Genomic DNA, 17,373 nt, shown 5'->3' on the forward strand with positions numbered 1-17,373 from the left:
CGCACAGCCTGGAACAGGAAATTCTGATGCGCAGGCCCATGGGGGTGGGAAGAATCGTAGTGGTAAAGTTAAAGAGCAGCAGCAGCAGTGGGCCAGAAGAGATGATCAGTATCAGCCCCCATGATCAACTGGAAGGAGCATAATCAGCATCAATGGACCCAGAAGGCCAGAAGAAATAAACGGCACTGGCCCGCTCCTGCCTTCCTCTCCCAGAAAAGAGAGACCAGAGCAATAGACCCACACGGCCAGAGGAAAGAGGGTGTCCCATCAGCAGTGCAGGCTGAAGGAGGAGGCTGCTGCTGCTGCTTTGTGTGTAGAGGAGGGGGCGAACAGTAAATATGTGTGTGAGAGTGTGTGAGCGTGTGTGTCTATCTGAGTGAGCATGTGAGAGTATATATGTGAGCATGTGAGTGTGCTTGTGTGCATGAGAGACATGCATAAGAGAGAGTGTGCATTGAGTGTGAATGTGAGAGAAAGGAGAAGGTTTGTGTGCACTCCCTGCCTCCCACTACTGCATGATAATTCTGGATGATTGGAAATCAAAAGTTCCCAGGTATGGAAAGTGGAGGTTTGTTTTTTACACTCCCCCTCAATTATCAATTTTTCTAAGTGACAAAACACAAGTGGGAAATCTTGAATTGGAATCTCCATAGTATCTATTTATATGTTCAGTGAGCCCTAAAATAAATATAGAGTACGTAGCAAGCACATATACTTGAGATTAGTAAATATTTATTATGAGAAATTAGATTAAATTGGTTCCTTATATTTGAGGACTAAAATTTGCATTATGGATATATTTGCCTTAGTACTGTTAATTTAAGTAACAATTATGAATTGTACCCTAATGCTTTTCTTAATCAAGAATGATCTTGTATTATTAAATGTTTAAAACTGAATAAATATTAAATAAAAAAAAAAATCCTTATTTGTTTTTATTATTTGGTATTATTTGATGTGTCTGCTGTTTTAAAATATTATTTTATTGGTATTTTGAAAATGTTTTAAAATTTGTATATGAATTTTTAGTTATTGGATATTACTCTGACAGCTGTTTTCAAATATTTAATCTTTTATTAATATGGTTTTACTATTACAATTGATTTTGTTTTATATTTCTTGATTTTATTGTTTGATGTTTAATGAGGAATGGTAATGTTTCTGTGTTTCCATTGTTGCACTGCATATAGCAGTTCAGTTTTTGTCTGCATGTTTCTGTTTATGGTTAGGGTGTGTTTGTGTTCTGCATATGTGATCAAGGTGAAGTATTCTGCTAGTGTGTAGTTTCAGTGTTCTGCTTTCCTAATAGAAGGTGTATAGTTGTTTAGAGCCTGGTATAATATTTACCGTGTTGCCTTTTGATAGGTAGGATGGTTACTGTTTGAGTGTTGGCAGTTAGTGCTGTTTTGATATCGGATGTTTACTATATTGTAACTGTAATTAAACTGTAAGTTGACTCATGGCTTTCTGAGGACAAAGCCCACACCCTCATGGGTTCCAAGTGCTTTTTTGGCAGGGTTTTCTGGTTGGCACCAAAGTAATGCATGTAAATGTACTATTCATGTTGTAAGTGATATTTTTATCTATACAAGATAGTACTTTGAATGTTATTCTTCATGTAAAATCTTATTAAAAATGCATAATTTTTAATTGTGTGGAGGGAAAGCCAGGAGGTGGGGAGAGGGATTGGCACAAGGGTGGGAGGTTCATCTAGAGTTCCTAATATCCTTGTACTGGCCCTGTTCTTCGTAGAATGGTGGCAGTGGGCCTATTTCTTCACAGGGAAGGTTGGAGAGGAAGAGAAGTGAAGGTGGCTGGGGTCTAAGGGAGCGTTTGGACAAGCCTTACTGAAAGGAAAGAGTTCACTTCCAGGAGAGGAGGAGTCCTGAGAGATCTAAGGGAAGAATTGTTCCTGAAGAAAATCAATCTGAGAAGCCCTGAGGAGAAGAGGATTCCTTGGAATCTGGGATGAGTGTACCAGAAGGTTTCAGAAGTAAGCCTGCCTGAGAAAATCCACAGAGTGCTGGCAGATCAAGAAAAGTCTGCTAAGGCTCACTAAGAGAAGAGAAAGAGAGGAACAGAAGAGAAGAGATTTCAGCTACCCAAAAGGTACTGGGAGGGCCCAGGGTGAAGGCTACCTTCCCCTAAGAGCTTACCTGTTTTGGGAGGTTGAGAAAGGAGGAGAAAGCTGAGTTTTGTTTTGTGCTTTTTGGACTTTTTTTTCTGTGGGTGCGCTATCAATTAGTAAATTGTCCTGGATATTGTTTACCTGCCACCAGTTTACAATAAAGACTTAATTTTTGAACAACAGACCAAGAGTGGAGAGTGGCTCTTTTGTGTGACTACATTGGTGTGCAAAAGAGCCCCAAAATGGACAAAACCGAAAGGGCCTTGAAAAGACTAAACTTTCCCCCCTGGGCCAGAATCCGGGGAGATCATGGGGGGTCTGTGGTTCTCCTCATGTGCCCAATGTCCTATAGCTGACCGGGATGGGGGCTACACAAGACAGGAGAGATAGTGAAGAGCTGCAGAGTGGTAACCATTGTAATGACTTGAAAAGAGGGGTTACATGGGTGCAGTGACACTAGGGCAGTGGTTCTCAACCCTGTCCTGGGGACCCCCCAGCCAGTCGGGTTTTCATGATATCCACAATGAATATGCATGAGAGAAAATTTGCATGTTATGGAGGCAGTGCATGCAAATTTTCTCTCATGCATATTCATTGTGGATATCCTGAAAACCCGACTGGCTGGGGGGTCCCCAGGACAGGGTTGAGAACCACTGCCCTAGGGACTGATAAGGTGTGCAGTTGAATTTTGGATAGATTGTACTGGAGAGAGATGGTTCACCAGGAGCCATGTGGGAGGGATTGGATAAGGGTTTTGGTGGTGCGGTTGGAAAGGAAGAGACAGATTCTGGTGTTTTGGATGTGTGTAGAGAAAGAGGGAGAGAAGTCTAAGATGACTCTAAGATTATGGGCTGAGGGAACTGGGACGATGAGAATATTATCCACAGAAATAGAGAAAGGGGTAAAGATAAGAAGTTCTGTTTTGGTCATGTTGAGTCTAAGCTGGCGGTAACACATTCAGACAGCAATGTCAGACTAGCAAGTTGAGATTTTGGACTGGATTCCTGATGAAATTTCTGGTGTAGAGAGGTAGATCTAGGAGTTATCAGCATAAAGATGGTACTGAAAGCCATGGGAGGAGATCAGAGCACCAAGAGAACACTAGCGGGACTAGAGAAGAGGGCCCAGGACTTAGCTCTGAGGCACACTAATTGATAGTAGGATAGCAATATATGAGGATCCACGAGAGGACACACTAAAAGTCTGATGGGAAAGGTAAAAAAAGAACCAAGGCAGGGTGGAGTCTCAAAATCCAAGAGAGGGCAGAATATCAAGGAATAGGTAGCGATCAACTGTGTGAAAAGCAGCAGATAGGTCAAGGAGGATAAGGAACGAATAAAGGCCTTTAGTTTTAGCCATGAACAGATCATGGGAGACTTTGGCAAGGGATGTTTTTGTGTATTGAAAATGGCCTGAGATGAAAGAAAGTCAAAACAAAATGGCCTGAGATGAAAGAAAGTCAAAACAGTGGACATAAACAGCATATTCAAGTAGTTTGGATGTGAAAAGGAGGAGGAAAACAGGATGATATAGGGTAATATTCAGTAAGCTGGTTAATGGACAAGTTATCCAGCTTAGTTAGCCAGATAATTGTCCCACATATTCAGTGGGATAAAGGTCCCATTGAATATAATTGCCTAAAGTTATCTGGCTAAATGGAGCTGGATAACTAAAAAACCTAACCGGCTATGTTTGGTTTTCATTGTCCGGTCTTGTGTGGTCAGATAACTTCCTACTTAATCGGATGTCTTCAAAAGCTAGTGGAGTGCTGACACATTTTAAAAAAGGAGCAGTAAAGAGGCCGTTGGCTCAATTTCTTCTCTTCACCCACCAAATTTCATCAATGGACATATATATATATATTAGGGATGTGAATCGTTTTTTGACGATTTAAAATATCGTCCGATATATTTTAAATCATCAAAAATCGTAAGAGGCGATATATAATAGGAATTCCCCCGATTTATCGTCAAAAATCGTAAATCGGGGGAAGGGGGAGGGGAAGGGGGAGGGTGGGAAAACCGGCACACTAAAACATCCCTAAAACCCACCCCGACCCTTTAAAATAAATCCCCCACCCTCCTGAACCCCCCCCCCCAAAATGCCTTAAATTACCTGGGGGTCCAGCGGGGGTCCGGAACGGCCTCCTGAAATTGAATCGTGTTGTCTTCAGCCGGCGCCATTTTGCGCCGCCGCCCCAAAATGTCTTAAATTACCTGGGGTCCAGTGGGGGGGGGGGGGGGGGTGTCCCGGTGTGATCTTCCACTCTCGGGCCACGGGTGCGTTGATAGAAATGGCGCCGGCGCTACCTTTGCCCTGTCATATGACATTTAGGGATGTTTTAGTGTGCCGGTTTTCCCGCCCTCCCCCGATTTACACGATATTTAAAAAAACAAAACCGCGACGATCCGATTCCCTCACCCCCCCAAGCCGAAATCGATGGAGGGAAAGGAAATCCTTTGTGGCCCGGGTAATGTCGTGCTCCCCGGATGTGAGTGTCTCTCTAATGATGTATCCTCTTCAAGGACAGACAGGCTGGATTCAGAAGTTTACTGATTATTTCCAAAAGGTCAATCACTATCCCACAAACATTCCACAAATGAAACTGTACATTTGAACTATTTTGGCCTGTTATTGAGCTGTTTGTGAACAGATGAGGAGACAGTGGCAAGCTCCCTCCCTGCAGCTAGAGAGATGGGTACAAAGATCTCAGCAGAGAGACAATGTAAATAGTTCAAATGTACAGTTTCATTTGTGGAATGTTTGTGGGATAGTGATTGACCTTTTGGAAATAATCAGTAAACTTCTGAATCCAGCCTGTCTGTCCTTGAAGAGGATACATCATTAGAGAGACACTCACAGCCGTGGAGACACTACATTACCGGGCCACAAAGGATTTCCTTTCCCTCCACAGACCAACGCTCACTCCCTGGGAGGTGCAAACCTTCTAGGGTGAAGCGAGCCCAAAATATATATGTAGGAGATTGTGATAGGTCAGAGGCCCATATTCAAAGAGGCTGTGCTCCCTGGCTTGGAGATCCTATGGCACAATAGGAAAACATTCACGTGTTGAAGTCATGAAGATTTATATCTTTCTGTTTTATTACACCACTTACAGCTCCAAACGCAAAGAAGCAAATGAGAACATGTTTCTGCATAGTATACAGGTAGATCAGGAAAAGGAAACAGAAGTCTCTTTCACTTTCCCAACTTTCCCTCTCCGGGGTAAAGGGTTTCTCTTTCTGCTGCCTGCTGGTGCCTTCCTGGGAACAGTGGTGCGGGGGGCGAGGGAGGGGGAGAGGAGGGCGAGAGCGCGGCTTTCCGCCTTATTCTTATCCCGGATTGACGCGCTCGTCCTGATCCTCTTACAGGGGGGCCGGTGACGCACGACCCCTGCCAGCCAATGGCGAGCGCCTGCGCCGGGGAGGCTAAGCCCGAGTTCTATAAAGCGAGCGGAAGGCGCCGGCACCCGGGCAGAGCGTGGCCGTGCGAGCCCCCCGACCCCCAGTGCCCGGCAGCCGTGCCAGGCTGCCCTCCCCCCACACCGCCGAGCATGGACAAGGAGAAACCCCGAGCCCTGCCGGAGAAGCGGCCGGGGAAATGCAACGGCTACCTCCCCGGCGAGAAGGAGCCGCTGTCCAGCCTCGCCCGGCTGGAGAGGTCCTGGCGGGCGGAGGAGGAGGGCAAGAGCCCGGAGCCCGGCGACGCCTGGCGGGAGGAGAGGACGCGCAGCGAGGAGGACAACGAGCTGAACCTGCCCGGCCTGGCCGCCGCCTACACCACCATCCTGCGCTCGCTGGGCGAGGACCCGCACAGGCAGGGGCTGCTGAAGACCCCCTGGAGGGCCGCCACCGCCATGCAGTTCTTCACCAAGGGCTACCAGGAGACCATTTCGGGTGAGTGCCCTTCGGTTACCGCGTCGCCCACCCGATCCCTTCTTGCAGTTTCCCCCTTTGAGAGTCGGGATCGGCTTAGAAGGGGGACCCGGTCCCACCGGCAGCTCCGGCCGGCACACGTGCGTTTTCGGCTACGGGAGATCGCCTGCTATGCATGCAAAGCTCTGGCTCTAAACCGATAAGCCGCGCAAGCACGATGCTTGGTTAGACGTCTGTGAGTTTATAGTTCTGAAATGGGAGAGACGCGCTGATGGTCAAGTTAGCACTCGCTGCTCTCGCGCACGTTTCAACCCTACTGTCAAAGCCAAAGACTTCCTCGTTCGGCGTTTTCCAGTCAAGCATTCTGCGGGCGGAGCTTGCACTTTTCCATCTCCGAAGCAAGGGCACTTTATTTGGGCTAAAAACATAGTGTTTCCTAATCTCAGTCTGGGTTGTAGACACATGGGAAGGAGAGGGGCAGTGCCAGCCATCGCTGGTGCTCATCCATTCCTCTTCCACCTGCCTGAAGCCAAAGAAAGTCGGCAACAGACAGGGCCATCTGCTGCCTCCTTCCCGTCGCAGGAAGGAGTTGGGCTGTCTGTCTGCACCTTCACTGCTTGCTGAAGCCGCGGAGAGTTAGAAGCGAGTGGGATGCAGGCGGCATCTGCCTCTCCTCTAAGCAGAGAGAAGCCAACGAGGAGGGAAGTTACCTGCCACACCATAGCCAAAGAAGAGAGGAGCCGTAGAGGAACCAGAGAAATGTTCTACATTTGTACATGTGGTATTCCTCTCAGTGGCAACAGTTAATCAGGGTGGTTGAAATCATTGAATTGTTCCATTTTGCGAGTGAGTGAGGACCACTGAGCTAAAGCACCGCTTTGAGCTGATTTCCAATTTCTGGCCGATCGTTGTTTTGTGTAGACTCATTTTTGCTTCACCCCTTCACTCATGCCCGAGCTCGACAAGAAACTTAAATCCACTTTGCGACTGTTTTACCATCTGATCAGCACTTACTGTTGCTGAGCTGTGAAGTCGAGGGCTATCCCACATTACAGCCTTCAGTTTTGAATCCTGATATCTGTCAAAGGGCTTTACTGCTTGGTGAAAAGAGACCCCTAGCTAGTTAAGCTTGGTTCTATCTTATTCTGACACGTCCTAGACCTGCTGCTAATGAAGAATTTTGACACAAGCAGCAAGAAAATGCCTAAAATCTTGCTTTCACATAGCAGTGGAATGATCTTCAGAATATCTCAGCTTTTGTTCAGGATGCACTACATACCATTCCTAAAACAGCTCAAAGTATAGATAATTTGGGGGGGTTTGAGAGTGATGATTCCTCCATTTTATCAAAATTAATCTGGAGAGATTGGTGGCTAGAGTGGACACTTTCATTTTCCATGAATTAGGCAAGGGGAATTATAAACTATTTGGAATTAACTTTTTCATCGAATACTCAGAAGTTGTCAAATTATTGCCAAATTATTAAAAAGACACTTGATAGCATTATGATGTGGCATAGTCTTCCACTTTCTACAATAGATATGAGTATAGTTGGCCCAAATGATTGCTCTAACAAACATTTTATAGCCTCTGCAGATGCCACCCAAATATTTAGGAAACACAGCAACTCTTTAAAAATTTGATCTACTTGAAAGAAACCCAGAATTGGATGAACTTTTTTGCCACTCGGGGAGAGAGACTTAGGGTTATCAAATTTAAATAAATACGAACTAGTGTGTCAGTTGAGTTGTGACATGTAATAGACTGGTTGTTGGAATCTTCCAAGTATGGTAATATTTAAACTGAGAAGGCCCTGTACAGATTTTTTTTATCTTTCCCTCTAATTTGCTCCACAATGAAAATGGACAAATCTTAAGCAGTACAAGATAACCATATTTATTTATGTAATATTACACAAGGAACATACACTCAGCAAGCATATGTTCCCAAAATCCATTCCATACAATCAGGCTTATATACTCGTTTTATTTCTACAAAATCATGATTCAGCAAAAATATTTCAGATTAACCAATCAGTTTTACTTCTGCATTTTACTTCAGCATCACATCTATAGATGTCTTAGATCGTGACCATGTAATAGGTCAGCATGACCCAGGTCCTGACTGCAATTACCTACAAGCACAGCATAGTTTTGTTACCACAAGAAAGGATAACACATCATAATATTTATTTTCTATCAAATGCAATTAATTCTTCAACTTTGGCATAGTGATGCTCTGCATATTTAAGGATTGCTTAGAGGTCAGTATTGTTCCTCATTAGGGAGCAAGTTTTACATATTTTTTATTACATATCTTTTATTCTTCTTAAAATCTAAAAGTGTTCATAGCAAAAATAAGTAAAGAACTAAAGTGGTTGAATTGAACTATATTGAACAGAGATATACAATAAAACCTTTTGACGTCGTCAGCCCCAATGTATTTTTTTTTTCTTTGACTACAGTATTACACAGAGGGGATGTAGGCAGGTCATATATAAACACTGACATTGATCACTCACCAATGCAGCAGATGTGAAATCTGGGAAGCAAATCACGCATATAAATAGATATAGACAGGCCCATACAGTAAAGTGCGCGGGAAAGCCAGCCTCTGAGGCAAGCGCCTGCTCTCCCAACGTGCACCCAGGCACCTCTCCTGGGCATGCAATTCACTATTTAAATTAGGGCCCGCACTAAGAAGGCGCTAGGGATACTAGCGCATCCCTAGTGCCTCCTTATTGGCAGAAGCGGCGGTTGTCGCATCCGCTGACAGCCATGTGTTTAGAAAACGGACGCCGGAAAAATTGAGTGTCTGTTTTCCAACCTGCAGGCTGCGGGCAGATTTTTTTTTTAAAGATTTTTATTTTTTTTTATTTTTGGGGCCTCCGACTTAGCTATGATATTAAGTCAGAGGGTGTACAGAAAAGCAGTTTTTTCTGCTTTTCTCTAAAATTGCCCGGTGCCGTCTGAAATTAACTCAATTGCCCAGTGCCGTCTGAAATTAACATTTTGCTTTCTGTATTGCGGGTGAATACATAATAGAGATGTGCATCATTTTTTGTGTTCATGTCGTTCTTTGTTTTTCGGCCGCCATGGAAAATGTCGTTTTTTTCGGTTCGGGTCTTTTTTTTTTGTGAAAAATCGATTTTTAGTTAGTGCGCACTAACTCCCCGTTAGCGCGCACTAACAAAAACCATTAGATTTTGTTACTTTTTGTTAGCGCTAGGTCAAGAGAACTGTGCGTGCGGGGAGGAAGGGTGCGCCTGACACTGCCGCACTGTTTCTACCGCGGCCTTACAGTATCGACCCAATAATAACTGTGATTGTCTGCCCTCCAGCAGTGTGAATGCTACGTCTACAGCATCCTCAGCAGCTCCAGTTGACCCTTTGAGCCCAGTCCTGCCACAATGGTGGTGACTTCTCCTGGGTCCCATCACAACAGCGCTCTTTGGGCTTGGGACCACAGTAACAGTGGCTTCTCTTAAGTCCAGGCCAGGACTGGGTGCTAATTTAAATTTCCACCCGTGTCCCTGGGCTTGGCCCAGTGTTCTAACTTGATGCTAGATATTTGGCTATTTATGTGGAATGGAAATTTTGCAGCATGGAGGGCCTTTAACCCAAAATTGTTTAGAGCTATTTCATAGCAAAGCAAATGTGCTTGTTAGCTTTAGTGTCTGTCCAAGGATCTAATTGCATGCAGTATGTGTATGTGTGTTGTATGAACTCGCCTAATTTGTGTTACACAGCTAGCATGTGGGTCTCCGTCTTGCTTTATCATGCATTCGCATAAGACAAAGTTTAAGCCCAGACTTATTGTGCACTCCTAAATCTTCATAACTTGAACTTAACATTTTTTTAAATGCCAAGTGTAGCTGCTTCAGATGAATCTCTAAGGGCGTGCGCAATCTTGGCTTGGAAGTTCTCTAGGGATTTTGAGCTACTACAGGAGGGCAAAGGAGTTTTGAAACATGAACAAATAAAATGCTTTCTCTTGCCTGTCTTTAGTTTACTAAAAATGTATTAATCGCCTAAACCAAGGATTAGGTGATGTACAAATGAACATTTGTAATAAAAAAATACACACAGCTCAAATCAAATACAGAAACAAAATACTCAGAACTTGCTTACCTAATGTTTTTGTTTCTTCCCTGAAATTTGGCAGGCTGGCATTGATTAGGACAATGAACTTATTTTCCAAATGTCAGCAAACATGGACTTGTTGGTAAAAAATAAGCAGAGTGAAAAGTGTGATTCAGCATAGAAGCATTGCTGCTACAGCATTAGAATCCTAACTTTGATAGGACTGGGGATGTCCCATGATAACTTGACTTAATTTCATTCCTCATTTTCATATTATTTCAGAGTCTTCAGGTTTCATACACACTTGGTTTCCTATGAGCCACTCCCAGACCCATCTCATTTCAAATCTTGAATAGGATTCAGGTCTGTGAGAACATTTTGCGAGGATAGAAATGTGCAGGCCCTATCCCCTATGCTGTAAGAGGTTGATTTTAGAAGCCCTACGAGCACCAAAGCCGGAAGAGACATGCGTCTCTCAGGCTGGATTTTAAAAAGCACCCGAGTGCGCATGTATCTCCCGCTATGTGCACAAATCTAAAAGTTCACTAAAGGGGTATGGCATGGTCTGCGAGGAGTGTGGATATGTCAGGGGAAGGCCAAGAGATGTGCACGTAAATACTTAAGCACACAAGCGCGCGCCGGGGTGTTATGGCTAGCATGTAAGTCAAAATATTCAGGGCTAATCAGAGGGGGTTTTAAGGGTCGGGTCTAACAGGGGAGAAGAGAGCCTTTAAATTAGTGGGGTTAGGAAGTCTGATCTGTTAACTGGGCGAACTGGGAAAATGGGTAATTACATCAGCGCAAGTATCTAGCAAAATCCCTCCACTTACACAATAGAGCTGGCATTTGCACGCACATGTGTGTGGCCACGTAAAATTACATGCACATGCATGCACGCACCGCTGATTTTATAACATGTGCATATGTTATAAAATGGCTGTGTCCATTCGCGTGTATATACACGCTGGAATGAAAGTTACCGTCTAAGAGATAAATTTTAAGATCTGTGCACGCACATGGATGTGGCGATTTTATAACATGTGCGTGTGTTATATAATTGGCTATACACACGTATATATGTGCGCACATTTTTATATTGATGCATGCATATGCGCGCAAATGCATCCTTGTACGCAGAGGTGGGGGGAGGTTTAGTAGCTACGTGCGCCAACACAATAGCCCTTTTTATTTATTTATTTTATTTATTTAGTGTTTTATATACCGGCATTCGCGAGAAGAGTTCACATCATGCTGGTTTACATTTAACAAGGGGTGTAAAATGAAAATAACACAGGACAGTAACAAGTGCAGAGAAACTCTGAAGTTACAATAAAACAGGGATGTTTAAACTGGGAGAAGGAGAAAAAGGCGAGAGGAATTTAACAGAAGAGCAATTATTTACAATTGATTTTTCCCAGTTCACCCCAGTAAAGGAGAGGACTTCTTAATCCACCTAGCTAACTTGCCTCCCTTTTACCCTATTATCCCTGATCCTTAAAACCCTGTTGACTAGCGTATTATTTTTTTTTGTTACATGACTTACACGCCGACCATATCAGAAGTAAAGTTATGCAATAGGAGACCCTAGTGCATGCTTGTGCATGTAACTACTTGCATGCTGACTTCATGCTACAGACTCGTCCCGCCAATGCCCTGCCCCTTTTTGGCAAATCGATTTTTGTGCATGGAACGGGACAACGGCACATGCAGGTCTGAGTCACGCATGTATCTCTCAGTTTTGGTACGCACAAGGCTTTTAAAATTTACCAGTAAGGTAGCAGGCAGCTAACAGAGGGACTTGGAGGCTCTAAAGAATCTCTCTTGCATGTTTGGAGCTCTGCAGAATGAGATCAGAAATGTTTATTCAGCAAACTGAAAAAAAAAAAGCCCCAATTGACTATAAGAAGTCTTATTTCTTGTCTCCACCTAAAAATAAAGATTGAGGTTTAGATTTGAGGAGAAAGGGAGCGATTTATGATTTCCCTCAAGGTTACAGAAGGCTTGCCAACTCATTCAGGTGAACGTGAGCTAGCTGATCCAGTTTTGGTTTTGTCTCCGTGCATGTGTGGAGATGTAGTCCTACTTTTCTTGGAGAAATTAGAGTTTCAGCTCCATGCATATAATAGGGTAGGGCTGGCCAATCTTTCATACAGCAAGAGCCAGAAAACCAAAATTTACAATAATGGAGAACTGTCTCACCTTTTAGCCTTGGCCAAAAGAAAAGGCCAACTCTCTAAATCTCCTCTTCCTTGTTCCCAGCAATCTGTCTATCTGTCTCTCTCTTCCCCCCTCCCCCCACAAACACAGGCAAAGATATACACCTACCCTCTCTCAGCAGGGCTGGTGCTTCCATTAGGCAAACTAGGAGGGGGCCTAGATCGCTATGATTTTGGGGGTGTCAAAATCCTGCCAACGTGAGGTTGAGTGGTGGTGTACCAGAACCAATTCCACCAAAGAAGGGAGCACTGGACTGGAGACACTGCTGCCAGTAGGAGGGAGTACTGTGCTGGGACTGCTTCCAATAGTTAAGTTGCTGCTGTTGGTGGTGATGGGACTTTGTGCATGAATGACCAAAGGTTTGCTTAGGGCACCAAATCTTCTTGTACGGCCCAATCTCTCAGGCACATATATACACACATTCTGCTGTTGTGCTGCTGCTTATATGCTCACTCAGGGGTAGATTTTATAAAACAGCGCGAGCGCGTACTTTTGTTGGCGCACCAGGCGCAAACAAAAGTACGCTGGATTTTAGTAGATACGTGCGTAGCCGCGCGTATCTGCTAAAATCCTGGATCGGCGCGCGCAAGGCTGCCGATTTTGGGCAGCCGGCATGCGCCGAGCCACGCAGCCTGTCTCCATTCCCTCCAAGGCCGCTACCTTTATCCCTGGATTTACGCCTCCCAGAGGGAGACGTAAATCCACGTGCGCCAGCGGGCTGCTGGCGGCGGAGACGCGATCCGAGGGCGGTTCCGGAGGGCGCGGCCACGCCCTCGGACCGCCCCGGCCCGAAACCACGCCCCTGGGCCCGCCCCCGAAACGCCGCATCCCGCCCCCAAAACGCCGCGCCGATCGGCCCCGCCCCGACATGCCCCGACACCCCCCTCGAAAAACCCCGGGACTTATGCGAGTCCCGGGGCTCTGCGCGCGCCGGCGGGCCTATGGAAAATAGGCGCGCAAGGCCCTGCTCGCGTAAATCCGGGCGGATTTACGCGAGCAGGGCTTTTAAAATCCGCCCCTCAGTGAGTGCTCTTGCCCCAGTTCTGCTGCATCATTATGCAAAGTTCTTGCTTGTTGCCTGCCCTTCTGCAGCAGTCCCTTTCTTTTCCTATGTCCACTCCTTTCTGGCACCCTCACTCTCCAGGAAACTTTCACTGGTTCTACAGCCAGCTGCCACTCTCAGAACTTAGCCCAGCCACCTCATTCAGAAGCCTCACTAATATTGAACAGGCACTTTCTCCTGGCTCACTTTCAGGCCTATCCTGTAAAGTGCGGCCACGTTTACCCTGCTCCTAAGCCGCTTTTAACTCACGTTCTGGCCGCGTTAGCCCTTCCTGCGATCCCGAATCCCCTTTAACCTACTCCTACCGCGTCCTAAATTCCCCGGGTAACCCCTTCCGCCCGCGGCATGTATATTGCATGCAAACGAGCGAATTAGCTCGATATTGCATGCAAACGAGCCAATTAGCTATTCCCCTAGCATCCTGTAACCCGCGCCCCGACTAACGCTACCTTTCCCTGCCGTTTTGTCGCGCGTTTAACCTGCAAACTTACCGCCTACCCTGACCCAGGCGGTAGAGGCATGGGTAAGGGTAGGTGGCAAGCTTTCCCCCAGCCCCCGCTCACCTGCCCCGGCCGCGATCATGGGTGCAGGTCTCCGTGGCAGCCCCAGTCCTCTCCCCTCCTCCCGAAGCCAAAAAAAAAAAAAGCTTTTTTTTTTTGGCTTCGGGAGCAGGGGAGAGGACTGGGGCTGCCACAGAGACCGCTTTCCCCCGTGCAAGTAAGTTGTTTCGCCGCTTGTCTCTTCTCCCCCCTCCCGGAGCAGGGCGCGAAAAGCAGCCTTGCTCCGGGAGGGGGGGGGGGAGAGATGACAGCGGCGAATCCAAAAAATAAGCGAAAAAAACTTAAAAGCTAAAAGTAAGTTGCTTCGCCACTGTCATCTCTTCTCCCCCCCTCCCGGAGCAGGGCGCGAAAAGCAGCCTTGCTCCGGGAGGGGGGGGGGGGGAGAGATGACAGCGGCGAATCCAAAAAATAAGCGAAAAAAACTTAAAAGCTAAAAGTAAGTTGCTTCGCCACTGTCATCTCTTCTCCCCCCCTCCCGGAGCAGGGCGCGAAAAGCCGCCTTGCTCCGGGAGGAGGGGGGACACTGACAGCGGCGAAGCAGCGGCGAAGACAGCGGCGAAACGACTTTTCAGTGTCCCCCTCCTCTCGGAGCAGGGCGGAAAAGCCGCCTTGCTCCGGGAGGAGGAGGGACACTGACAGCGGTGAAGCAGCGGCGAAGACAGCGGCGAAACGACTTTTCAGTGTCCCCCCTCCTCTCGGAGCAGGGCGGAAAAGCCGCCTTGCTCCGGGAGGAGGGGGGACACTAGCAACGGTGAAGCTTTCCCCCAGCCCGGACGCCGGCAAAAAAACTTACTTTTTTGCAGCCAGCCATGAGCAGGAACACGATCTGGCCTGCCTTAGCTCCTCCCGACAAGATGGCCGCCTGCACGGGGAAAGCGTGCAATTGGCCGCTCAAGACGTGATGTCGTGACGTCACGTCTTCAGCGGCCAATTCAGGGGGGACACTGAAAAGTCGTTTCACCGCTGTCTTCGCCGTTGCTTCGCCGCTGTCAGTGTCCCCCCTCCTCCTGGAGCAAGGCGGCTTTTCGCGCCCTGCTCCGAGAGGAGGGGGGACACTGAAAAGTCGTTTCGCTGCTGTCTTCGCCGTTGCTTCGCCGCTGTCAGTGTCCCCCCTCCTCCCGGAGCAAGGCGGCTTTTCGCGCCCTGCTCCGAGAGGAGGGGGGACACTGACAAGTCGTTTCGCCGTTGTTTCTGCGCTGTCGCCGCCGTTGCTTCGCCGCTGTCTTCGCCGTTGCTTCGCCGCTGTCAGTGTCCCTCCTCCTCCCGGAGCAAGGCGGCTTTTCGCGCCCTGCTCCGAGAGGAGGGGGGACACTGACAAGTCGTTTCGCCGTTGTTTCTGCGCTGTCGCCGCCGTTGCTTCCTGGTATCTGTCATTTCAAATGACATTTGAAATGACAGATACCAGCGTGGCGTGAAGCCTTAGGCCCGCGCACCCAGGATCCTGTATAGGCGCTCTATCCAGTATCCTGGGTTGCGCGGGACTAAGGCTTTTCGGACGCGGCTTACATTTACATATAATTAGGCTTCAGGATCGAGCGGTAGGTGAGCTGCACTGTGCGGGCGGTAACCGCGGGTGCCGTAGGCACTAACGCAGCTCTTCCTACCGCTCGGTACTGGATAGGCCTGATTATAGGGAGATATCCCATGTTTTACCACTGAAAGCACCAAATATGAATCATAATAGCCAAAGAAGTATAGTCAAATACTGACAGGCCCCAAAACACTGTCTCAGTGGAAAAACAAGAGACATTGCCCTGATGAGAACTTTACACTGAAGGATATTTTATCTAGATCTACCTGTTTGTAAGTGCTGTGTAAATAGGACCAAGGCAGAAGGACAACACAGCAGCTAAGCCCCTAAACAGGAATCCTGGATCAGCCAACAGAGTCTAGAGGTCAGAAAGACCCCACCCTTGGAAGAAGGGAGGGGGACAGTCTGAGATAGAGTAAAACACTGACTCTGGCATTACAGCTTGGCATACAGCCGTGGCAGTTCTCCCCCCCCCCCCGAAGAGAAATGGGGAGGGGGAAAAGACCTGCAATGCAGCAAAGACCCTTCAACCACCACATGATTATGCAGAGTTTATGAATATTTATCAGCTGGAAAATATAAGGCAGAGGAAGCGACCCTCAGAACGAGACCCTGAAAGAGCGAACCTTGAGAGCAACCCTGAAACCAGAGAAAGGACTCCTGAAAGAAAAGGAACCAGAAAAGCGAAAGGGGAGCACTAAGCAGATCAGCACCCCCTGCTGTCGAGGAGGGAGAAGACTAAGTGTGGCTAGGGGACCAGAGAGAGGACACCCTGCTCAGGTGCGGAGAGTGACATGGAGTCTGAGATGGTGAGGGACGAGAGCAAACCCCAGACAGCTCGGCAAGTACCAGAGCCAGAAGCAAGTCTTCTTCCTAGATTGCCACCAGCTCTGGCAGTACCAAACCCAGGAAGCAAGTCTCATTCCCTGCATACATTCTCCAGCTGGAGTCTGTTTCAGAGGTGAACAAAGGGGTATCGCCTGAAGTTGGGACCAGGGGTAAGTTAGCTATAAGTATTAATATATTAAGCAGGCTAAGGTTTATGGCATGTTGATAACCACCCATAGTACAGAACTATCTCTCGGAAAAACTGGTGCTTAGTGGCCAGGATGTTAGAGACAGGAATTGTTATTTTTCTAAATACTAAATCCTGCCAAATCTAATAAATAAATCTTTTTGAGGAGAACACGTTGTCTTTTTCCTAACTTAGGATCGTGAAGTGGGAGGTGCACTGGGAGTATCCTTTAGCAGACAGATCCCTGCACCCCTAAACTTACTTACAACACCCTCCCTATATATGACTGTAGTTTGCCTCCATTTCTGCAGGCCTCCCTCCCCCCACTCCAGTGCATTCCCATTGATTGTTTAGCACACAATCTACTGTTTTTATGGTACTCCGGACTTTGCAGCCTACCTGCTCCAAGGGAGGGGGGGGGGGGGACGGGACCAGAATTAATCCATGCTGCCGGCTTCTGCCCAGGCTAAAAAAAATAAATAAAATGAAGCTGAGGTGATGAATGTACTCATCACTGCTACAGCTGAGACTGGGAGAGCCACTGACCTGAAGCAACACAGGTCCAGATGCAATCTTGCTTTCCCCCATGAAGCCAGTGCAAGGGTATAAGGTAAACTTTATAGCCTTGAGCCCTAACCCTGCTCTCCCCACACATATTTCAAAATTATGCATTTATAATAACAGATTTTACATGAAAAAGGACATTGTCTTCTGAGATAAAAATATCACAAGTATATTATAATTATATGTATTACTGTGGTGTCAACGAGAAAATCCTGCAAAAAAGACACTTGGTACTCATATGGTATTAGGTCTAATGCAATTAAGAAAATTCCACCTTATGCACGTAACCCTTTTAAAATCCAGCCCATAGTGTAATTACCAGTCCTTTACCAAAATTC

At 46.8% G+C, this 17,373-nt stretch overlaps 1 protein-coding gene across 1 annotated transcript in view; it reads left to right on the forward strand.

Moving 5' to 3' along the window:
- The first annotated feature begins 5,537 nt into the window (after positions 1-5,537).
- The window catches only part of GCH1 (GTP cyclohydrolase 1), an 80,445-nt gene continuing 68,609 nt past the window's right edge, over positions 5,538-17,373 (forward strand). The window contains exon 1 of the mRNA XM_029598284.1: positions 5,538-6,024. Coding sequence (XP_029454144.1) covers positions 5,682-6,024 — 343 coding nt within the window. The 5' untranslated portion in view covers positions 5,538-5,681. The remainder of the gene's footprint in view (positions 6,025-17,373) is intronic.

Source organism: Rhinatrema bivittatum, chromosome 4 (assembly GCF_901001135.1).
Source record: "Rhinatrema bivittatum chromosome 4, aRhiBiv1.1, whole genome shotgun sequence".
NCBI lineage: Eukaryota > Metazoa > Chordata > Amphibia > Gymnophiona > Rhinatrematidae > Rhinatrema > Rhinatrema bivittatum.